The sequence below is a fragment of the Chiloscyllium plagiosum genome, chromosome 34 (genome assembly GCF_004010195.1).
Source record: "Chiloscyllium plagiosum isolate BGI_BamShark_2017 chromosome 34, ASM401019v2, whole genome shotgun sequence".
In the NCBI taxonomy this organism is placed as follows: domain Eukaryota; kingdom Metazoa; phylum Chordata; class Chondrichthyes; order Orectolobiformes; family Hemiscylliidae; genus Chiloscyllium; species Chiloscyllium plagiosum.
Genome location: NC_057743.1, coordinates 36,263,385 through 36,286,513, shown reverse-complemented (window position 1 = coordinate 36,286,513; position 23,129 = coordinate 36,263,385). Strand labels below are relative to the sequence as shown.

Sequence of the window (23,129 nt, the reverse complement as noted above, 5' to 3'; positions counted from 1 at the left end):
GCAGTGAACAACCCCTGGCACCTCTACCCATGAAACTCAGGAATCCACATTGAAATGAAGCCAGAAACTCACCCAGGCTCCTTAAGCAGCATCTTCAAACCCATGACCACTTCCATCTAGAAAGTCCAGGGCAGCAAATACATAGGAATACCACCATTCTGCAAGTTCCCCTCCAAGCCACTCACTGTCCTGGCTTGAAAATATATCACCATTCCTTACTGGATCAAAAGCCTGGAATTCTCTCTCTAGGGGCATTCTGGGTGAACCCATAGCACATGGACTACAGCAGTTCAAAAAGGCAGCTCACTCCCACCTTCTCAAGGGGCAACTAGGGACAGGCAATAAACACTGGCCCAGCCAGTAGCACCCACATCCCATGAATAAATAAAGAGCTACCGTACTTTTGGATAAGTCAGATCCCAAAAGAAAACCTGGTTTGATAGATTATATGATTGTATAAATTTATTTCATTAACATGGCGTTTAGTCACTGAAATATCTCCACCTCAGGCTGCAAGTGGTATTCAACAACAGAACACATAAGTTTATTACACAAAAGAAAAAGAAACCAAGCTATAGATAAAAATAAGCTTTACTCAGAAGGCTCCTCACATGAACTTCAATGCAAAGTTTCAACTCATTTCCCGAAAACATCCCTTTCCAAACTCAAGTCTAGAGAAACTACACTCTTATCTCAACTCTTTAGGTTTCTACTTAACTCCCTGGACTGTGAAGATAATGATTCTTTTCAGAATCTGCTCTCATGTTCTGAGTCTTTGGAACTTCTTACCACAGAGACAGAGTCCTTGTGTACATTTAAGGTCGAGATAGATTCTTGATCATTCAGAGAATCGAGATTTATGGGGAAAAGGGCAGGAAAATGGTTGTGAGGAATGTTGGATCAGCCATGATCCTCTTGAATGATGGAGCAGGTTCAAGGGGCTGAATGATTTATTCCTATTTCTTATTGTCTTACAGATTTCTTTATACATTTGAATGCATAAATTCTCTCAATGCTATCATTATCAGAGCTCTATCCCAACTTTCCAGACTTGAAAACTTCATAATTTAGACATTTCTGCTGGAGTGACTACAAAACTCCTACTCAAAGAAAAAATAAAACTTGCTTTTGAACTCAATCCTGATTCTTCTGAAGTGAACTGAAAACAAACTCTTCCTAGCAAAAACATCTTTCTATTAAACACACAAAGGTCTGGAGTCACATTGATGGGCTGAATGGCCTAATTTCTGCTTCTATGTTTTATGGTCTTAAGGTCTTTCTGAGTAATGCTGGAGTTACGTTACTGTTCCAAAGTGACTTGTTGACCATTAAAATGAAACTTCTCATCCACCTGCCTCTCTTTTTAAAACAATCCAGATTTGCAAAGCGATTACAATTCATGTTACCACATCTTTCATCACAACGGTTCACAATGTGCAGTAGGCATGATGCTGAAACTCAGCAATCACGATCATTGCTTTTCTCAACCTAACAGCGATTCCAGAATCTACATGGGCACAGCTAAAATGGGAAATTCAGACGGTGCTGTGCTGTTAAAGTAAATTCTATTGAATTTCAAACTTTCTCACAGAGTGCGCGGCCCACACCAACCTCCCACTTCACTGCCACTCTAGAGTTAATTAGAAATCACTGAACTGACAAGAACAGGCCATTGCTTTTAAATTCATTCACGGAACAAGAGGGCATCGCTGTCTTAGCCAGCATTTACTGCCATCCCTAATAGTCAACCACAATTTTACCCAATTAACTTGGTTAAGTCCCTTGTCAGAAGTGGAATATACAACCTCTTCAGCTGTGTCCCACCACTGAAAAGCACCTCCGAATGAGGTCAATAACTGATGGTCAATTTTGTGTTGCCGACGGTGTATTCAGCAGAAAACATATTTTAGTTTTCAGGTTAATCAATTCCAGCCTCGGGTGACTGTCTGCATGGGTTTCCTCTGGGTGTTCTGGTTTTCTCCCACAATCCAAAGACGTGCAGGTTAGGTGAATTGGCCACGCTAAATTACCCATAGCGTTCAGGGATGTGTAGGTTAGGTGCATTAGTCAGGGGTGAATATAGGGTAGGGGAATGGGCCTGGGTGGGTTACTCTTCGGAGGGTCGGTATGGACTTGTTGGGCCAAAGAGCCTGTTTCCATACTGTAGGTAATCTAACTCTTAAAAAGAAAGTAGCTTCATTTTTACAAACTACTGTCCCCAAAATATTTGGCGTGATATTGAGAACTCCTGAATCGACATATGTTTATTTGTTTCGGAGCCACCATAACTTCTTGCTCAGGCATTATCCTTACCTTTAGAATCCACAGTCTCCTTCATGACGATTTCCACTCTTTCAATGTGATGCTGGTTCCAAATGGGATTCAAGGAATGCTGATTGTCATGTCGGAATGGCAAAATATGGGCAATCGCCTGAAACCATGATTCGGAGAAAAAGATCATGAGGAGAAATGTAGAGACGTATATGCCACCCACTTCCTATTCTACAGTTCTGCCACTCACTGAATACATGGCATTCTGCCCAGTGTGGTCAATGGAGAAAGAAGCTCTTAACTCCAGGATTTTGATCCAGTGATAGTGCAGGAATAACAATATAGTTTTGTATGGGAAGCTGTGTGATGAGCAGGGGAAATTGCAGTCTGTGACAGCTGTTGTACCAGGTGGTAGAGGTCATAGGTTTGGAAAGTGCTGTGGAAAGAGCCTTGGGGAACTTCTGAAGTGTAGATAATACACACTGCTGCTACTGAGCATCAGTGGTGGAGGGAATTGAGGCACTGCAGGTAAGCCATCATGCACACTTTTTCTTATTGGAGTCATTGTTATGAACCAAGGTGGAGTTTAATCTGGACAAATGTGAGGCTACACATTTTGGGAGGTCAAACGCAAGAGGAAAGTAGACAGTAAATGGCAGGCTCCTCAGGAGCATTGATAGACAGAGGGATCTTGGGATGCATGTCCATAGCTCCCTGCAAGTGGCAACACAAGTGGATTTGTTGAGGTAAAGAAAGCGCACAGCATGATTGTCTTCATCGGTTGGGGCATTGAGTATAAAGGAGGAGGAAGTGAGGACTGCAGATGCTGGAGATCAGAGTCAAAAAGTGTGGAGCAGCCGGTCAGGCAGCATCCAAGGAGCAGGAGAGTCAACGTTTCGAGCATAAGCTCTTCATGTTGCAGCTGTATAAAACTTTATTTCGGCCATATTTACAGTACTGAGAGTTGTTTTGGTCCCCACCCTATCGGAAGGATGTGGAGGCTTAGGAGAGGGTGTAAAAGAAGTTTACCGGGGTGTTGCCTGGATTGGAGTATTTCAGTTATAAGCAGAGGGTGGACTGCAGGCTGACAGGTGACCTGACGAAGTGAGGAGAGGCATGGATAGGGCGATAGTCAGAGTCTTTCGGTCAAGTGGAAATGTCAAATACTGTACTAGACTTACAGTGAGAGGGGGAAAGTTTAAAGCAGATGTCCAAGGCCGGTTTTCTTACACAGAGGGTGGTAGGTGCCTGGAACACACTGCCAGGGAAGGGGGTAGAAGCAGATATGACAGCAACATTTAAGATGCCTTTAGACAGTCACACAAACAGGCAGGAAATTGAAGGATATAGACCACATGTAGGTAGCTGGGATTAGTTTGGAATGGTATCATGGTCAGTGTGTGGGCCAAAGGCCCTGTTTCTGAGCTGGACTGTTCAATGTTCTTGCCCATAGACTAACTCTTTGATATTACTGTCCTGCCTGAAATCAACGAACTGAGAATCTTCCCTAATCTTATAGATCACTAGTTTGAAAGACAGAGCATATGGTTGCTGAGTCACTGTGGTAACGAAGTGTGCGTCTTAAACTATAAAGTCCGGTTCTACATTCATTTGCCAGCCGTTCAGGCACACTTTCAGCATTTCTTCATCCAGATTTTGAAATGGTTACTCAATTGTTTTCTCAATCAGAGCTCTCATTACACACTGCTAAAGGAAATGAAAACTTTGGAATATTGATGTACAATTCTGGTCTCCCTGCTCGAGGATGGATGTTGTGAAATTTGAGAGGGTGCAGAAAAGATTTATAAGGATGTTGCTGGGACTGGAGGGTTTGAGCTATAGGGAGGCGCTGAGTAGGCTGGGGCTTTCTCCCTGGAGGCTATGGGGTGACCTTACATAGGTTTATAAAATCATAAGAGGCATGGATAGTGTGAATAGCCAAGGACTCTTTCCTCGGATAGGGGAGTTCAAAAATAGAGGGCACAGGTTTAGGGTGAGAGGGGAAAGATTTGAAAGGTAATTTTTTTCACACAGAGGGTGGTTTGTGTGTGGAACGAGCTGCCAGAGGAAGTGGTGGAGGCTGGTGCAATTACAACATTTAAAAGGCGTCTGGATGGGTATATGAATAGGAAGGGTTTGGAGGGATATGGGCCGGGTGCTGGCAAATGGGTATCAGTCAGATTGGGATGTCTGGTCGGTGCTAACGAGTTGACTGAAGAGTCTGTTTCCGTGCTGTCCATCTCCATGAATCTAAAGGAACGGAGATTTCGCCACAATCACATTTTGCCCTGACCACAGTGAAGCCGATTTGTGAAACCTTTGAGCCACAAAGAGGAGAAGAAGAGACTCATCTGTTTAACTCTGGCCTGTTACCCATCCAGGAAACTCCTCACTGCCCTCTGACAGGTCATCAACTCAGACTCCGCCAGATCACAGTGACAGGCAACTGATTCTGCCCAACTAGAAATGTGCCCATCACTCATACCCACTACACCACTCCTGAGGGGGGTATCAATACCCTACTGACCACATGTTGAGAAAGTCTAATGTCAACGCCCATAACTCTATGAAAGAGAGCTCCTCACTGGTGGGTAATTCAGTTTGTGGGGCTTGGTTAGCTCAGTTGGCTGGACGGCTGGGTTTGCAATGCAGCATGAAACGAACAGCATGCGTTCAATTCCCACACTGGTTGAGGATGCTATGAAGAATTCCCCTTCTCAACCTCTCCCCTTGCCTGAGGCATGTTGACCCTCAGGTTAAACCACCACAAACGTTCCCTCTCTAATGAGAGAGCACCGCTACGGTATGGTAAGACTATGGGGAGAAAGTGAGGTGTGCAGATGCTGGAGATCAGAGCTGAAAACGTGTTGCTGGAAAAGCGCAGCAGGTCAGGCAGCATCCAGGGAACAGGAGAATCGACGTTTCGGTCATAAGCCCTTCGTCGATTCTCCTGTTCCCTGGATGCTGCCTGACCTGCTGCGCTGTTCCAGCAACACATTTTCAGCTATGGTAAGACTATGGTGACTTTACCTTTAATGCAGATTGCATCTTCTGAATTCCACCATCTTTCAATCCTACTCAACTCCAAGAACCAAACTGAGTCCATTCGCTCTTTCACTGTTAAAACTTCCAGTCCTCAGTAACTCTTGTTGGATAATAATTCTTGCTTCTTATCCTCATAAATAACAGCTCCAAGATTCAGCTGTCATGCGGGTTGCCTTCCTAACTACCGGCTTCAGCGCTTCAATATCCTTCACCATGCACAAAGGCCAAAGTTAACTGGGCAGATGCACCAGAATGTTCTAGGAGTACTGTCTCTTGGTTCTCTCTGTACATTCTACAACACGAGTATTCACCCTGTGTAGAAGAATCATAGATTGCTTGTGTGCAAAAACTGATCAATAATTACTTCCAGCTCTATCTCTCGATATCTTACCTTAAAAGCGTGTGTCTTTGTAGTGTATAAATGTGTCTGGGCTTCATTTGTCTCATATGATATATTTGTCGACATTAAAGGACATCGCCCAGACACATGCTCATTTCCCCCAAGTTGTTTAAAATTGGCAGTAACCCATTGATTTTTAAATCAATAGCTCCTGTGCATTTCGTTTCTGCATTCAACAATGTTAAAATGTTTCTGTCAATGCCTCATTTGAACTGTTAATAAACAAAATGAACTGCAACAGCATCAATGTGGAGACCATTTTTAACAACAACCATCCAGGAAGAACATATTCAGCCCCTCCAGCCTGTACCACCGTTCAATGAGATCATGGCTGACTCCATATATCTGCCTTTGGCTCATATTCCTTAATACCCTTGCTCAACAAAAACTAATTATCCATCTGTTCAGAGATTTGAATTCAAAGAGGATTGATGAGGGCAGAGCAGTAGATGTGGACTTCAGTAAAGCGTTTGACAAGGTTCCACATTGGAGACCGATTAGCAAGGTTAGATCTCATGGAATACAGGGAGAACTAGCCATTTGGATACAGAACTGGCTCAAAGGTAGAAGACAGAGAGTGGTGGTGGAGGGTTGTTTTTCAGACTGGAGGCCTGAGACCAGTGGAGTGCCACAAGGATCGATGGTGGGCCCTCTACTTTTTGTCATTTACATAAATGATTTGGATGCGAGCATAAGAGGTATAGTCAGTAAGTTGGCAGATGACACCAAAATTGGAGGTGTAGTGGAAAGCAAAAAGGGTTACCTCAGATTACAACAGGATCTTGACCAGATGAGCCAATGGGCTGAGAAGTGGCAGATGGAGTTTAATTCAGATAAATGCAAGGTGCTGCATTTTGAGAAAGCAAGTCTTAGCAGGACTTATACACTTAATGGTAAGGTCCTAGGGAGTGTTGCTGAACAAAGAGACCTTGGAGTGCAGGTTCATAGCTCCTTGAAAGTGGAGTCACAGGTAGATAGGATAGTGAAGATGGCATTTGGTGTGCTTTCCTTTATTGGTCAGAGTACTGAGTACAGGAGTAGGGAGCTCATGTTGTGGCTGTACAGGACATTGGTTAGGCCACTGTTGGAATATTGCATTCAATTCTGGTGTCCTTCCTATTGGAAAGATATTGTGAAACTTGAAAGGGTTCAGAAAAGATTTACAAGGATGTTGCCAGGGTTGGAGGATCTGAGCTATAGGGAGAGGCTGAACAGGCTGGGGCTGTTTTCCCTGGAGCATCGGAGGCGGAGGGTGACCTTATAGAGGTTTACAAAATCATGAGGGGCATGGATAGGATAAATAGACAAAGTCTTTTCCCTGGGATCGGGGAGTCCAGAACTAGAGGGCATAGGTTTAGGGTGAGAGGGGAAAGATATAAAAGAGACCTAAGGGGTAACTTTTTCACGCAGGGGGTGGTACATGTATGGAATGAGCTGCCAGAGGAAGTGGTGGAGGCTGGTACAATTGCAACACTCAAGAGGCATTTGGATGGGTATATGAATCGGAAGGGTTTTGAGGGATAGGGCCGGGTGCTGGCAGGTGGGACTAGATTGGGTTGGGATATCTGGTCGGCATGGACGGGTTGGACCGAAGGGTCTGTTTCCATGCTGTACATCTCTATGACTCTATGACTACCCACCCAACAAATTATCGGCCCTCTAATTCATTATGTACATTCATTTTTCCAACAGGTATCCAAGTCTGTCCCTTTTCGAGTCCCTTTTGGGAATTTAGGTATGGACAACAGTCATCCATCACTTTACCCATTGTATCAAGGCATCAAAGGGTATAGGGTCAAAGTGGAAACATGACATTGATATAGAATTGAATGGAGGAATAGGCTCGAGGGGCCAAATGGCCAACTTCTAGTTCTAGTTTCTATTTCTACAAAGAATTTAACTTAATTAATTAAGGTGTATGGAATTATGTGAGACCTTCAGGTACCACAGGCGATGGAAAATGCAATCTGCATAAAAGGTAAAGTCACCATAGTCTTACCACACCATAGTGGTGCTCTCTCATTTGAGACAGAGAAAGTTGGTGGTAGTTTAACCTGAGGGTCAACATGCCTCAGTGATGGAAAATAGCCATTCAGTTGTGTGTAAGAGCACTTCTGGATATGCAAGAAAGAAAAAATAAAATCCGAGAGCTTGGGAAGGAGCAATTTCCTTTAGCAGGGGGATCAGTAACTAAGGGACACAATGAAATTAGAGGGACTGGAGGAGAAGTCTTTTATATTCAACAGGGTAACAGGCACTGGCTGCATCAAGGGTGTGGAGGGCAGAACCCCTCATGCGATTTAAATAAAGCTCAGACAAGCATTGGAGATGCTGTAACTCTCTGAGCTACACAGCAAGCGCTGGACAGTGGGAAAGGCTGGATAGCTCTTTCTGTGCCAGTACAGACAATGGGGCAAATGTGAGACCTTCAGGTACCACAGGCGATGGAAAACGCAATCTGCATAAAAGGTAAAGTCACCATAGTCTTACCACACCATAGTGGTGCTCTCTCATTTGTTGTACAATTTCTGTGATTCACTGAATTCAGTCAGGTCAGCAAGCTGGAATTCTGAAACTAAGCTGGGAGTCCCATCGCGTACTGGACAATGCCAGACAACAGTTTTTTCTGTATCTGATGGCAAACATACGTGTCTATAATTATCAAGATCCGGTTTATTCCACTACCTAGGAAGGGAATTTTGTTTTTAAAAGAAGCAAAAGTTCATGGTAAGCAGCACAAATTTCAATTGAATATCTAATCCATTAAAAACAATAGCAGTGGAACTGATCCCACAGACTGATGGAAATTGATACTTGCCGATGTCAAAGATATGTCAACTGCAGATGCTTGGTGGCTCTCTATCCCCTGATACAAATGCACTGCACTGGGCCAAAACCCAACTAATGCACTTGTAACATATACAAGCCTGACTCAGCTTAACAATGTGCATGTGCATGTGGGGATAATGTTTCCTCTTGAGGGAGAATCTCAAACTGAGGGTCACCATTTAAAAATAAAAAAGGTCACCAGTTTCAGACAGAGATGAACAGAATTTCTTTCTCACACAAGGTGGGGAGTCACATGGTACAAAAGAGACTTTTCAACCCATCAAGTCGATATTGCCAAAGCTACACAAAATCTACAATAGGCCTCGTTCTGAAAATTGGGACCAAAGTCTTGAATGTTGTGACATTTCATTTTGGAAATGTCTCCCTCAAAAGGCAGTGGAAGCTCAACTTTTGATATTTTTACAGCAATAGATAAATTCTTGATAAGTAAGGCAGGGTGAAAGGTTATCGGGGTTATGTAGGAATGTGGAGTGGAGGTCACAATTGGGTCAGCCATGATTATATTGAATGGCAGTGCAGACTCAAGGGGCCGAATGGCCTGTTCCCGTTCCTATTCCGTATATTTGTGCGTATTTACAAAACAGAACTAGGTGAGGAATTACACTCAGATGCTGCTGTTTGGACCTTATGTCTCTGAGCCTAAATTGCAGTTAAATTCTTGTTTATTATAGCTCAGAGGGAATGGCCCTTGTGGCCATTAGCAAACGATAACGACAATATTACAGTCTCATTCCCTCACTGATTATCAGCTCCAACAGCAGGATAAGAAACCTGGAAGGTCTGTAAACTGTGAGGAAGACAGTGTGACACATTGGTTGACTGGGTGGATAAGTGGCAAATTAAATTCAATGCAGAAAAATGAGAGGTAATAGACTTTGGTTGGAGGGACATGATCGTATAAAACAGAGGGTACAGTTCCAAATGGGTTGCAGGAGCACAGTGACCTGGGTGTAAATATGGACAGATCATTGAAGGTAAGATGACAAGTGGAGAGAGTAGTTTTTATTTTAACTCATTCACAGGATGTGGGCATGCATGGCCAGCCCAGCCTTTATTGCCCATCCCTAATTGCTCAGAGGGCAGTTACGAGTCAACCACATTGCTGTGGGTCTGGTGTCACATGTAGACCAGACAAGGTAAGGACAACAGTTTCCATCACTAAAGGACATTAGTGAACCAGATGGAATTTTCCAACAATCGATAGTGGTTTCATGTTTAACACTAGACTCTTAAAATTTAGGTTTATTTATTGAATTCAAATTCCACCATGGTAGGATTTGAACCCAGGTCCCGAGAACATTACCTGGGTTTCTGGATTAATAGTCTAGCAATAATACCACTAGATCATCACTCTCCAGTTAATAAAGCACATAGTGTTCTCGGCTTTATTGATAGGGCATAGATTACAGGATCAGGAAGGTCACATTGAAGTTGTATAAGACACTTGTTAGACCTCAGTTGGAGGACTGTGTACCGTTGTGGGCACATTATAGGAACAATGTGAATGTATTGGAGAGAGAGGGAATGCAGGAGTACCTTCGAGGAATGGTTTCAGGAATGGGAAACTTCAGCGATGAAGACAGATTGAAGAAGTTGGGATTGTTCTCCTGGTGAGAAAGTCATGATTGAGGTTTTCAAAATCCTGCATAGAGTGTTCCTGCTCATAAATGGGACAAGAATGAGACGGCATAGAGTTAAAGCAATGTACAAAAACAGCAAGAGAGATTTGAGAAAAACCTTTTCACACAGCAAGTAGTTGGAGTCAGAAATGCACTGATTGGAAATGCGGTGAAGGCTGGTTCAACTGAGGCATTCAAAAGGACATTGGATGGTTACTTGGGTAGAAATAGTGTGCAAGAGTATGGGGCAAAACAGAAGATTGGTACTCAGTAATGACGCTCATTTGAAAGGCACTTTGAGCTGAATGGCCTCCTCTTCGCCATAACAATCTTGTGATTCCGTGACGTGGTTTCCATGGCTACCAGAGAAGCTGGAAAGGGTACTTTATACCGAGGAATGTCATATAAGCCAATGAACGACTCAGTCCCAATGAACGAGCAGCTCATTCAACAGTGGACTATTGATCCAGAAACTCAGCTGAAATGTTCTGGGGACCTGGGTTCAAATCCTGACATGGTAGATGGTGGAATTTGAATTCAATAAAAAATATTTGGAATTAAGAATCATCGGATGACAATGAACCATTGTCGATTTTTGGAAAAACCCATCTCGTTCATTAACGCCCTTCAGGGAAGAAAATCTGCCATCCTCACCTGATCTACATGTGACTCCAGACCCACAGCAATGTGGTTGACTCTCAATTGCCCTCTGAAATGGCCTAGCAAACCACTCAGCTGTTATCAGTCAATACAAAGTCTCAACAAAGAAATGACGGATCACCTGACATTGACCAAGGCATTGGAATAGACAACAGCAGAAACAGCCCTGTTGACCCAGCAAAATCCTCCTCACTGACTAGTCAGGGGCTGTGAGGGAGAGCCATCTCACAAACTAATCAAGAACAGTCTGACATAGTCATATACCGAATCATACCTTACAGACAACGTCCCTGACCCCACCATCACCATCCCTGGAAACATTCTGTCCCACTGGCAGGACAGAACATGCAAAGGGGGTGGTACAGTGGGATACAGTCTGGAGTTAGTTGTCCTGGGAGTCCTCAACATTGACTCCAGACCCCACAAAGTCTTATGGCTTCAGGTTAAACATGGGCGAGGAAACCTCTTGCTCATAACCATGTACCGCCCTCCCTCAGCTGGCCAATCAGTGTTGTTCAACTTGGAGGAAGCACTGTGGATGACAAGGGCTCAAAATATACTCTGGGCAGGGGATTTCAATGTCCACACCAAGAGTAGCTCAGCAGCAGTATTACTTAGCGAGTTGGTTGAGTCCTAAAGGAGATAGCTGCTAGACTGGGTCTGTGGCAGGTGGGGAGAGAGCCAACAAGAAGGAAAAACATATTTGACCTCATCCTTGCCAATCTCCCAGCAGCAGATGCATCTGGTCATGACAGTATCGGTAAGAGTGGCCAAGTGGCCATTGCATAGTCCTTCTGCAGACAAAGTCTTGCCTTCACGTTGAAAATAATCTCCATCTTGTTGTGTGATACTATCACCCGCTAAATGGAACAGATTTTGAACGGATCTAGCAACTCAAGACTGGGCATCCATGAGGCACTGTGGGCCTTGAACTCTGGCACAATCTGTAACCTCATGGCCTGGCATATCCCCCACTCAACCATTACCATCAAGCCAGGAGATCAACCCTGGTTCAGTGGAGAGTGCAGAAGGGCATGCCAGGAAGAGCACGGGGTCAACCTGTGAAGTTACCAAACAGGACTACTTGCATGCCAAACAGCATAAGCAGGAAGTGAGAGACAGAGCTAAGCAATCCTGCAACCAATGGGTCAGATCCAAGTTCTGCAGTACTGCCATATGCAGCTGTGAATGGTGCTGGACAAGTAAACAACTCCCTGGGGGATGACATTCCACAAATATCCCCATCCTCAATGATGGAAGAGCCCAGCACATTAGTGTAAAAAGGTAAGGATGAAGCATTTGCAGCAATCTTCAGCGAGAAGTGCCAAATGGATGATCCAGTGGCCCCCAGAATTCCAGTCTTCAGCCAATTCAATTCATTTCACATGATATCAAGAAACATTTGAAGGCATGAGATATTCAAAGGCTATGGGCCCTGACAACATTCCAGCAATAATACTGAAGACCTGTGTTCCAGAACTTTCTGCACACCTAGCCAAGTAGTTCCAAGATAGGTATAACACTGGCATCTACCCGACAAAGTGGGGAATTGCCCGGGTATGTCCTGTACCAGGTCAAATTCAACCCAGCCAATTACTGCCCAATCAGTCTATTCTCCATCATCAGGAAAGTGATGGAAGGTGTCACCAACTGTGCTATCAAGCAGCACCTGCTCAGCAATAACCTGCTCAGTGACGCCCAGTTTGGGTTCCCCCAGGGTCACTCAGCTCCTGACCTCATTACAGCCTTGGGTCAAACATGGATGAAAGAGCTGAATTCCAGAGGGGAGGGGAAAGGGACAGCCCTTGACATCAAGGCTGCATTTGACAGAGTGTGGCATTAAGGAACCCCAGTAAAACTGGAATCAATGGGTATCAGGGGGCAGACTCTCTGCTGTTAGGAGTTATACCTGGCACATAGGAAGATGGTCGTGGTTGTTGGAGGTCAGTCACCTCAGCTCCAGGATATTTCTGCAGGAGTTCCTCAGAGTAGTGTTCTAGACCCAACCGTCTTCAGCCTCTTTATCAATGACCTTCCCTCCATCATAAGATCATAAGAAATGGGGATGTTCACCAATAATTGCCTAATTTGTGACTTCTCAGATACTGAAGCAGTCTATGTTCAAGCAAGATCTGGCTTGGGCCAGGCTTAGGCTGATAAGTGGGGCAAATAACATTCGTGCCACACAAATGCCAGGTAATGATGATCTCCAATAAGAACCAATCCAACCACTGCCCCTTGGCATTCAATGGTGTTACCATTAATGAATCCCCCACTATCAACATCCTGCAGGTTACCAGTAACCTGAAACACACTGGACTCGCCACATAAACAGTGACTATGAGAGCAGGTCAGAGGCTAGGAATACTGTAGCAAATAACTCCCCCTCCTGACTCCCCGAAGCTGTCCACCATCTCCAAGGTACAAGTCAGGAGTGTGACGGAATACTCCCCACTTGCCTGGATAGGTACAGCTCCAACAACACTCAAGAAGTTTGACACTATCCAGGACAAAGCAACCCGTTTCATTGGCACCACATCCACTCCCTCCACCACCAACGCTCAGTAGCAGCAGCGTGTACTATCTACAAGATGCACTGCAGAAATTCACCAAAAATCCTGAGACAGCTCCTTCCAAACCCACGACCACTTCCATCTAGAAGGACAAGGCAGCAGATAAATGGGAACACCACCCCCTCCAAATCACTCTCCATCCTAACTTGGAAATAAATCATCGCCCCTTCATTGTCGCTGGGTCAAAATCCTGGGATTCCCTCCCTAAGGGCATTGTGAGTCAACCTACAACATGTGGTCTACAGCAGTTAACAAAGACAGTTCACCTCCACCTTCTCAAGGGGTACGAGGGATGGGTAATAAAGGCTGGCACGGATGCGCACATCCCACAGGTGAATAAAAAAGAAATGTTATACCTGCACATTACAAGAACACTGGATGGAAGCGACCGAGGGGAATTGGACACAACACGTGTACTGAAGACTTTCAAAATTCTCAGCCCCGTTACTGTAACCTGAGTACAGTTTGGTAGGCAAGATACTATAAGGCTACCAACCATTGTATAGCAAGAAATAACAAACTACTCTACAGAGTCCATCATTTCTAAGCCTGGTAAGTACAGGGAGGTCTCTTTGCAATGTGTCTACAGCTCCTCAGTAAAGTGCACGAAACTACTGTCAGCAACAGGAATCTTGGCTCATTTTCTTCCCTGTCACTCAATCCCAAGGAGGTCAATAATGGCATTGCCATCACTGTCCTCGCTGCTGTGAGAGACTTGCTCATTAGAGAACTTCCTAATGTGTGGCGGTCCATACCATATAATAACGTGAAGCTTCTGGGGATTTAAATTTCACTCATCTTGGTAATAATTAAGGAACAGTATTTGTAGGCATACCTCAGGAATAGTGGTTACATACCAATAACTCAGAAAATAGGAGCTCAAATCCCACCGTGGCAAGCTGAGAATTCAAACTCAGTTTAAACATCTGGAAGTAAAACTCTGACACTAGTGAGAGTGGTCGTGAAGTTGTTGAATTGCATTTAGGAAGACTAAAGCCTTTTAGAGTGAGTTAGACTTAACCAGCTTGGTTATAGATAACTCCAGAGTAGTTGACACACGAGGGCCATGTGACCTCACAAGCCGCTGAGTCATTGGAAACTAATCTGGGAAGGGAAACACACACCTTCAAAGAATGATTGACAATGATAAATGAGGATGTCGCCGAATTATGCCACCTCACACAACTGGGAGACTATGACGAACTGTGGGGTGCTGCTGGCAAGGCCTGAATTTATTGACCATGAGAAAATGATGATGAGCTATCCTGTTGAACCTGTGCAGTCCTTGCAGCTCACACTTTCAATGGGTTCCCATTCAGAGTCTCTTATCTTATTCTGAATCGAGGAGTCACACATAGACCAGATCGGGGAAGGATGGTCAATTTCCTCCCTAAAAGACGTTAATGAACCATTCTGCTTTTCACAATGACCCAAAAGATGCATGGTCCCTGTTACACATACCAACTTTTTATTTTTCACTTATTTAGGTTTTTGCTGTAATAGGATTTGAACTTGCACCTCTGTGTTATTTCTCCAGGTCCCTGATCTGCTAGCCCAGTCACATAACAGCTGTTGTACAGTGGTGTTCCATAAATCACTCAAAGGAAAAATGTATAAGTCACAGAGTCATAGAGATGTACAGCACGGAAACAGACCCTTCGATCCATGCAGACCAGATATCCCAACCTAATCTAGTTCCATTTGCCAGCATTTGGCCCATATCCCTCTCAACCCTTCCTATTCATATACCCATCCAGATGCCTTTTAAATGCTGTAATTGTACCAGCCTCCACCACTTCCTCTGGCAGCTCATTCCATACACACACCACCCTCCGTGTGAAAACGTTGCCCCGTAGGTCCCTTTTATATCTTTCCCCTCTCACCCTAAACCCACGCCCTCTAGTCCTGGACTCCCCCACCCCAAGGAGAGAGGCTCCACGAGGTGTTTAGGATTTGCTAGGCCATTGTTTGAGAACAGGAGCTGCACTCACCTGTTTCCCAAGGTAATGATCAATCCTGTACATCTCCTCCTCTCGAAGGACTTTCCGCAGCTCCTCGGCTAACTGCTGGGCAGAATGGAGGTCGTGTCCAAAGGGCTTTTCCAGAACAACACGCAGCCAGGACCCCTCCCGCGGCCTGCAGGTGGCGTTGATCTTGGTGGCGATGTCAGCGTAGGCGAAAGCGGGAACGGAAAGGTAGAAGAGTCGGCCCTCCTCCCGAAGCCCTTCTTGGTCCAGCACCTCCTCGATCTTCTTGTTCAGAGCGGAATAGTCTTGGTGCGTGTCCAACCGGTGGTACTGGGTCAGCTTCAGAAACTGGTCCTTAAGCAGCGCACACTTCACCGATGGGACATTCGGCAAACAGGACAGACCTTTCAGAATCTCGTACATCACTGGGGAGGCCTCCGAGGAGCTGAGCCGAGTGCCTCCATAAAAACTGAGGCTGTGGGTTCCACCCACCTGCTTGCTGTACGACTGAAACAAACCCTGCCACAGGTACTTTTTAGCCAAGTCCCCCGTGGCCCCAACTAAGACAACAGAAATGTGGGACTTGGATTCTGCACTGAGCACATGCAGCAATCCACAGAGAAGCAGTCCATAGACAACTCGTGTCGAAATCATCATTACATCCGGCTAAATATACTCCAGGAACCTTCGAGAAACAGAGACAAAAAGTAAATGGCGTCTGATTCTAGTTTACATAAAAAAAGATGGCTATTTTTGTTTTTTTTTAAACCTGACAGCAATACTCAATAACCTTAAATGATGTCATTTCTCCAGTAAATAAAATATTGGGGCTACTGGAAATCTGGAAAAGAAACTGAAGTGCTGGAGGTTTTCAGCAGATCTTACTCAGTCAGTGTATACCCTCTGGACACTCTATTTGCTCCGATCATTGCTACCTCCTTTGCCTTACGATCATTGACATCTCAGTCGCACAATTTCTCCCACTCCCTGCCCTGTCCCTGAGCTTCCCTTTCATTGTTCATTCCCCCATCACCAAAAGTGTCACACCTTTTGCAATTCAACCTTCCTTCAATTTGGAAGAAGAGTTCTATCCAACCAGAAACATTAAGGCAGCACGGTGGCTCAGTGGTTAGCACTGCTGTCTCACAGCGCCAAGGACATGGGTTCAATTCTCAGCCTCAGGCGACTGTCTGCGTGGAGTTTGCACGTTCTCCCTGTGTCTCTGTATGTTTCCTCTCACAGACTGAAGATGTGTAGGTTAGGTGAATTCACCATGCTAAATTGCCCATAGTGTTCAGGGATGTGTAGATTAGGCACATTAGTCAGCGGTAAAATATAGTAGGGGAATGGATCTGGGTGGGTTATCCTTTGGAGTGTCGGTGTGGACTTGTTGGGCCGAATGGCCTGTAGCCACGCTGTAGGGCTTCTATGATTCTTAACGCTGTGTGCGTGTGCATATCTCACTCTACAAATGCTGACAGATCTACAGAGTGTTTCTAGCCCTTTCTGTATTTTTCTGAAGTGTACAATCGACAGATTCTTGACCGATTCAGGAACAGGATGTGGGTGTTTCCGGCTGGGCCAGCATTTATTGCACAGAGGGGAGTTAAGAATCAACCACATTGTCACAAGGAGGTAAGACCAGGTAAGGATGGCAGTTTCCTTCCCTCAAGGACATTAGTGAACCAGATGGGGTTTTCCTGACAATCAGCAATGGTTTCACAGTCATCATCAGACTCTTCACTCCAGACCTTTTAAAAACTGAATTGAAATTCCTCCATCTGCCATGGTGGGATTTGAACCCAGAATATTATCTGGGTCTCTGGATTAACAATCCAGCGATAATACCACTAGCCCATTGCCTCCCCCAGTGGAGACCAGGAAAGTGGATGTGAGGAATGTTGGATCCTATTGCACGACAGAACAAGCTCAAGGGGGCCAGATGATCTATTCTTATTTCTTGTTGTCTAACGTCTAAATCTAATCATTCGCTTTCAAAATGCAGTTGTTGTTATAATGTGCAAATGTGGCAGCCAATGTGAGCCTGAGGTCCCTTCAGCAGGAAAGGTGATGGGTGACCAGCAAATCTTGTTTTTGTGGGATTGATTCAAGAATGAATGTTAGCCAGGACACTGGGGAGCATCTGATTCTGTTCAGCAAACGGTTACAAGTGCCTCACTTGACAGTCAGGGCAGGGGCCGCCACTGGAGACAAACAAAGGCTGGAAGCTTTGATAACTGCCCTGCTTCCCCAGACATCCTGTAACTTTCTGAGCAAAGAGCTGGCAGGTTGCTTTCATTCATTAAAGTATGTACACTTGTGCCAATCAAAACGATGCACTCGTAATCACTGTATCAGTGCTGAGTGCTCTTGAACAAGACGCTAAAGAGACACCTCTCATCAGGAGAGATGCCCAGTGTCAATGCACCCAAGATATTTGCACATCGCAGGGTGGACAATCGAAATGAATGCAACAAACTCATCAAACAGCATTTAAAATACCCAAACCAAAGCTTAGGCTTCAGTGAGAAGTTTAGACCTTCACGGAAAAACTTTAATTGAAGGAATTAAAAGACGCCAAAAAGTCACATTGATAGATACATTTATCCTCATCATTGCTTCAAAGGGTAAATCATCTCACTCAGACATTGGAAAATCCTCCAGCTGAAAGAAATTGAGAGATGGCTGGAAGGATTTGTGGGGATGTACTGTCACTGATCAAAGAGTCACCAGAGGCAAAATATGTCATGCCACTCAGGCATTTAGCAGACTATCAACAGATCAAGGACCCTGGGAGGAAGGGGGGAGGGGACAGACATTCAGCCAATCAGCAGGGCCACTGCGGAGAGGTGGTGACTTGTATCGATGCCAACTCTACATCAAGCCTCAGGTTGAGGAGGGAGGCAGGTCAATGGGGAGTGATGGTGGTGTGTTCAGAGAGGGTGAGGGGTCATTAACGACAAATGCTGAGGAGATGGTACTGAGCGGGTACCTCCTTACCAATGCCAGGTCGCCTGGGCAGGCACTCTGCCTTTGAATAAACGTCACTCCCACTGCCTTCCATCTCTCTCGGAGTGTGGTTGCAGTGACCCCCATACAGTGAAATCCTAGCAACATCAGTCCAACACTCTGTGTCAAGGTGAGTTAAATGGACATTACTGTATTCTCAATTGACAGCAATACAGGTTATGCCAGGTAGCATCCATACCTCTGAGCCAGGAGGCCTGGGTCCAAATCCCACTTGTTCCAGAACAATGTCACCACATTGTTAAATTGGTGGATTAAGAAATCTCCCCCAGAGCATCAAGAACAATCAGAGTCGAGTTAGGAAGGAGGCAGGGTTCCCACTCATTGTCCAATTAAATGCACCAAGCCTCCTCAGTGAGGGCACCAGCACCCTGTGTGTTTGTGTGCGTGCATGTGTGTCTCTGTATGTGTGTGACTGTGTATGTGTGTGACTGTGTGTGCGTATGTCTTTGTGACTGTGTCTGTACTTGTGTGTCTCTGCGTATGTGTGTGTGTCTGTCTGTCTACGTATGCATGTATCGCTATGTGTGTCTGTGTGTGCATATGTCTATGTGTGCATCTCTATCGATGTGTGTCTGTGTTTCTGTGTTTGTGGCTATGTGTGTCTATGTCTCTATATATATACTATGTGTGTCTGTGTGTGCATATGTCTATGTGTGCATCTCTATCGATGTGTGTCTGTGTTTCTGTGTTTGTGGCTATGTGTGTCTATGTCTCTATATATATATGTGTGCCTGTCTGTCTGTCTAACTGTGTGTCTATGTCTCTATGTCTGTGTGTGTATCTGTCTGTCTAATTGTGTGTGTCTATGTCTCTATGTCTGTGTGTGTATCTGTCTGTCTAATTGTGTGTGTCTATGTCTCTATGTCTGTGTGTGTATCTGTCTGTCTAATTGTGTGTGTCTATGTCTCTATGTCTGTGTGTGTATCTGTCTGTCTAATTGTGTGTGTCTATGTCTCTATGTCTGTGTGTGTATCTGTCTGTCTAATTGTGTGTGTCTATGTCTCTATGTCTGTGTGTGTATCTGTCTGTCTAATTGTGTGTGTCTATGTCTCTATGTCTGTGTGTGTATCTGTCTGTCTAATTGTGTGTGTCTATGTCTCTATGTCTGTGTGTGTATCTGTCTGTCTAATTGTGTGTGTCTATGTCTCTATGTCTGTGTGACTGTCTGTCTAACTGTGTGTGTCTATGTCTCTATGACTGTCTGTCTAACTGTGTGTGTCTATGTCTCTATGTCTGTGTGACTGTCTGTCTAACTGTGTGTGTCTATGTCTCTATGACTGTCTGTCTAACTGTGTGTGTCTATGTCTCTATGTCTGTGTGACTGTCTGTCTAACTGTGTGTGTCTATGTCTCTATGACTGTCTGTCTAACTGTGTGTGTCTATGTCTCTATGTCTGTGTGTGTCTATGTGTGGGGCCTCTCAATGCGACCCTTTACAATGAGAAAACTGACCAGAGCACCTCCTAGAGGAAGTTTTCAATGATGCACCCTGCCCAGAAAGCAAGTCTCCCCTCCTCTACTCTCACCTTGTAAATCGAACAACATGGCTTGCTTCTACTATCTTTGTGTTCATCTCTCTCCCTCTCTCTCTCTCTCCCCCTTTCTCTCTCTCTGCCCTTCAACTTCAACCTGTAAGCATGTGTTCCATTTACATTGGGCTTTAAAGGGAGTTTGCTTATTTGGACTGTTGTGTATATTCGCAACGGCACCTTTTAAGTTTAATTTGGATCGGGACTGCATTCCGTAGGGATTCTTTATTCTCTTCTTTGTATTTCATTGTGTTATTTTGTGAATACGTTTTCATCTGTTTTAAAATCTAGTAGTCAACCCAGCTATCTTACTCTGGGTAAACTTCACTGTACACTTACTGAAACAAATTGCAAAGTTATGGTCTGGGGCTGCCTGCTTAAGAATGTTTTGAGTGGTCTGGCCTAGTCCATAACACCCTTCATAGGCGAGTTCTACCAACTCTCATATCAGCCTCGTGAACCTCTGTTGTACTTCCTGTGTGGCAAGTACATCTTTTCTTAGGTAGGGAGGCCAAAGCAGTATTTTCGCTGTGTTCTCATAACTGTATAACTGCAATAAGATATCCTTACTACTGAACTGAGGAACAAAATTTGAAACAGGGAAACACATTTTGTATAAATGGAGAAAAATATATAACATCTTTCATAGAGAACCTATCCCAGTTGCACAAACACTTCGCCATGCAAGACTGTAAATATGGAGGACACATTTTACATTAGGCAATGAATTGTGCACTTAACTAGCTGGAGCAGGATTCTATCTCCTTTGTATTGTTTGGACTGCTCAAATGCAATTCACCTGCATCATGTTGGAATATCTCCACTGCAGAAAGATGGGGTATAATCAGCATGAAAATTATAACTCTATTGTATTATTGCAGGGATTCATATTGGCATATTCGACTTGTGTGCAAGTTGCACTTTCCCATTGTTAGAAAAAATGCAATTAAGGATTCTTCTAAGTCATAGACGGCTATGTCCCAAAATTATTAGCCGTTCTTGCATTTGCCAGCTTTTGAATATGTCAACCATTTAGTCTTATTGCCCTGTTCTTCCCAAGTTCAGCAGTATTTTCCCTTCAAGTATTTCTCCAATTCCCCTTGAATCTTCTTCCATCAGTCTTTCATACAGTGAATTGCAGATTATGATAACCCACTGAGTAAGAAAAATGGTCATTGTGCCTGTGGTACCAATAGTGTTAAACCTGTGACCTCTGGTTACCAATCCTTCTGTCAGTGGGAATAGTTTCCCCTTTTTTATTATTTCAAAATCTTTCATTGTCTTGAATATCTCAGTTAAATCTCTCCTGCTCTCTCCTCCATGCTTACTTAAATCTTCAACATTTTCTACAGACGGTTTCAAGCCTGCTGAGTACTTAAAAAATTTTGAAGTTTTATCTCAGATTTTGATTGCATAGATCTTGAACATTGCTGAATTGAAAGATGTTTTCCTGAAACTTTTCATCTTACAATCATCAGGACAAATACAATATTGCTAAATTTCAAATAATCACAATTTACATTACAGGGAGCCCCCCCTCTCTCTCTCTGTCCATCCTACACAAGTCTTTCTTTCTTTCTTTTTGGTTTCACTATCATGACCCGATTTTTCATTTTGGTGGGAGAGATGTTGTGAAGTGTGGAGTAGTGAAAGAGTTCAGCAATGACAACAAGCTCCCCTTTAGAGTGGGAAATTCAATTTTAAAAAATCTAGCCCCCACGGATCCCTTCCATGCTGACCCCACCTCCAATGTTACTCGCTTTCCATCTCCAAAACCTGTTTTAAATTGTGGTCCCCAGGCCCACCACGAACTGCTGTCCGTTAGCTCCTATTGTTACTTGTTTCTTTCCCTTTTTGAATCAGACACTGAAATTTTGTAATCTTCCCTTACTCAACTATCAATAATTTCATGTTTAATCCTTCATCCACTTCCATATCCCACAACCGAAGATAAGGAGTGAGAGGGCAGAGACCCCACTATCTTGTTCCCTTACATTTTCTTCCAAAGTGGTCGTCATTTTTGAAGAAATCAATTTAGGATGAGGAACGAGCCCTCTTATTTCCTCACACCTCTCTCGTGTCTGTCCACTTATCCCTCATGTGGTATTGGGTGGGATAGTTGGTTTCTGCTGTTCATTACCCATCAGCTTACTTCCAGGTTTAACACATTGTGCTAAACCATAATCTTGCTCCAACTCCCCATCTTCTAAAATCACCTGTCACCATGCACCAAACACTAAGGTTTCACCAGTTGATTAACTGTAAAAATATCACTTCACCAGAATAATATTCATTAGTGATTGTAATAAATGTATTTAATTTCAAAATTCCAATTGCATAACCAGAACTATAAACTCATTCAATTTAATGTTTAATTGGATGGCTAATACCCATTCCTCAATAAACACACATGGAAATAAGGTCACGGATTATCAAATAGCAAGAACGAACAACCTCACCCGTTCTTACATTAGGGAGAAGTGAATAGACAAAATAGAGAGGTTTCTTTCCTCATTCCAACCTTATTTATTCTTCAAAAATTGAGTCTGGAAGGAAATGTAAGTAAGTCTCTGGCTTCTCATCACACATCATTGCCCTGGTTAATATTTATTCCTTAAATCGACATCAGAAAAAGAGACAATGTCATTATCATACATAAAAACAGAAATTGCTCAGCAGATCTGGCAGCATCTGCAGAGTGAGAAACAGAGTTAATATTTCAAGTCCAGTAACCCTTCCTCTCCACAGATGCTGCAGGACCTGCTGAGTTTCTCCAAGGAATTTATTTTCTCGATTCAGATTTCCAGCCTCTGCAGTTCTTTGCTGCTGTTATGGTTCTGTTCGCCGAGCTAGGAATTTATGTTGCAGGCGTTTCGTCCTCTGTCTAGGTGACATCCTCAGTGCTTGGGAGCCTCCAGTGAAGCGCTTCTGTGGTCTTTCCTCTGGCATTTGTAATGGCTTGAATCTGCCGCTTCCGGTTGTCAGTTTCAGCTGTCCGCTGCAGTGGTCGGTATATTGGGTCCAGGTCGATGTGCTTATTGATTGAACCTGTGGATGAGTGCCATGCCTCTAGGAATTCCCTGGCTGTTCTCTGTTTGGCTTGTCCTATAATAGTAGTGTTGTCCCAGTCGAACTCATGTTGCTTGTCATCTGAGTGTGTGGCTACTAAGGATAGCTGGTCATGTC

General features: G+C 44.1%; 1 protein-coding gene across 1 annotated transcript in view; it reads right to left on the bottom strand.

Annotated features, from left to right (window-relative positions):
• Nucleotides 1-23,129, bottom strand: part of h6pd (hexose-6-phosphate dehydrogenase (glucose 1-dehydrogenase)) — a 75,852-nt gene that overhangs the window by 37,634 nt on the left and 15,089 nt on the right. The window contains exons 2-3 of the mRNA XM_043676173.1: nucleotides 15,410-16,070; nucleotides 2,314-2,431 (exon numbers count right to left, since the gene is read on the bottom strand). Of these exons, the coding sequence (XP_043532108.1) occupies nucleotides 2,314-2,431; nucleotides 15,410-16,042 (751 nt within the window). The 5' untranslated portion in view covers nucleotides 16,043-16,070. The remainder of the gene's footprint in view (nucleotides 1-2,313; nucleotides 2,432-15,409; nucleotides 16,071-23,129) is intronic.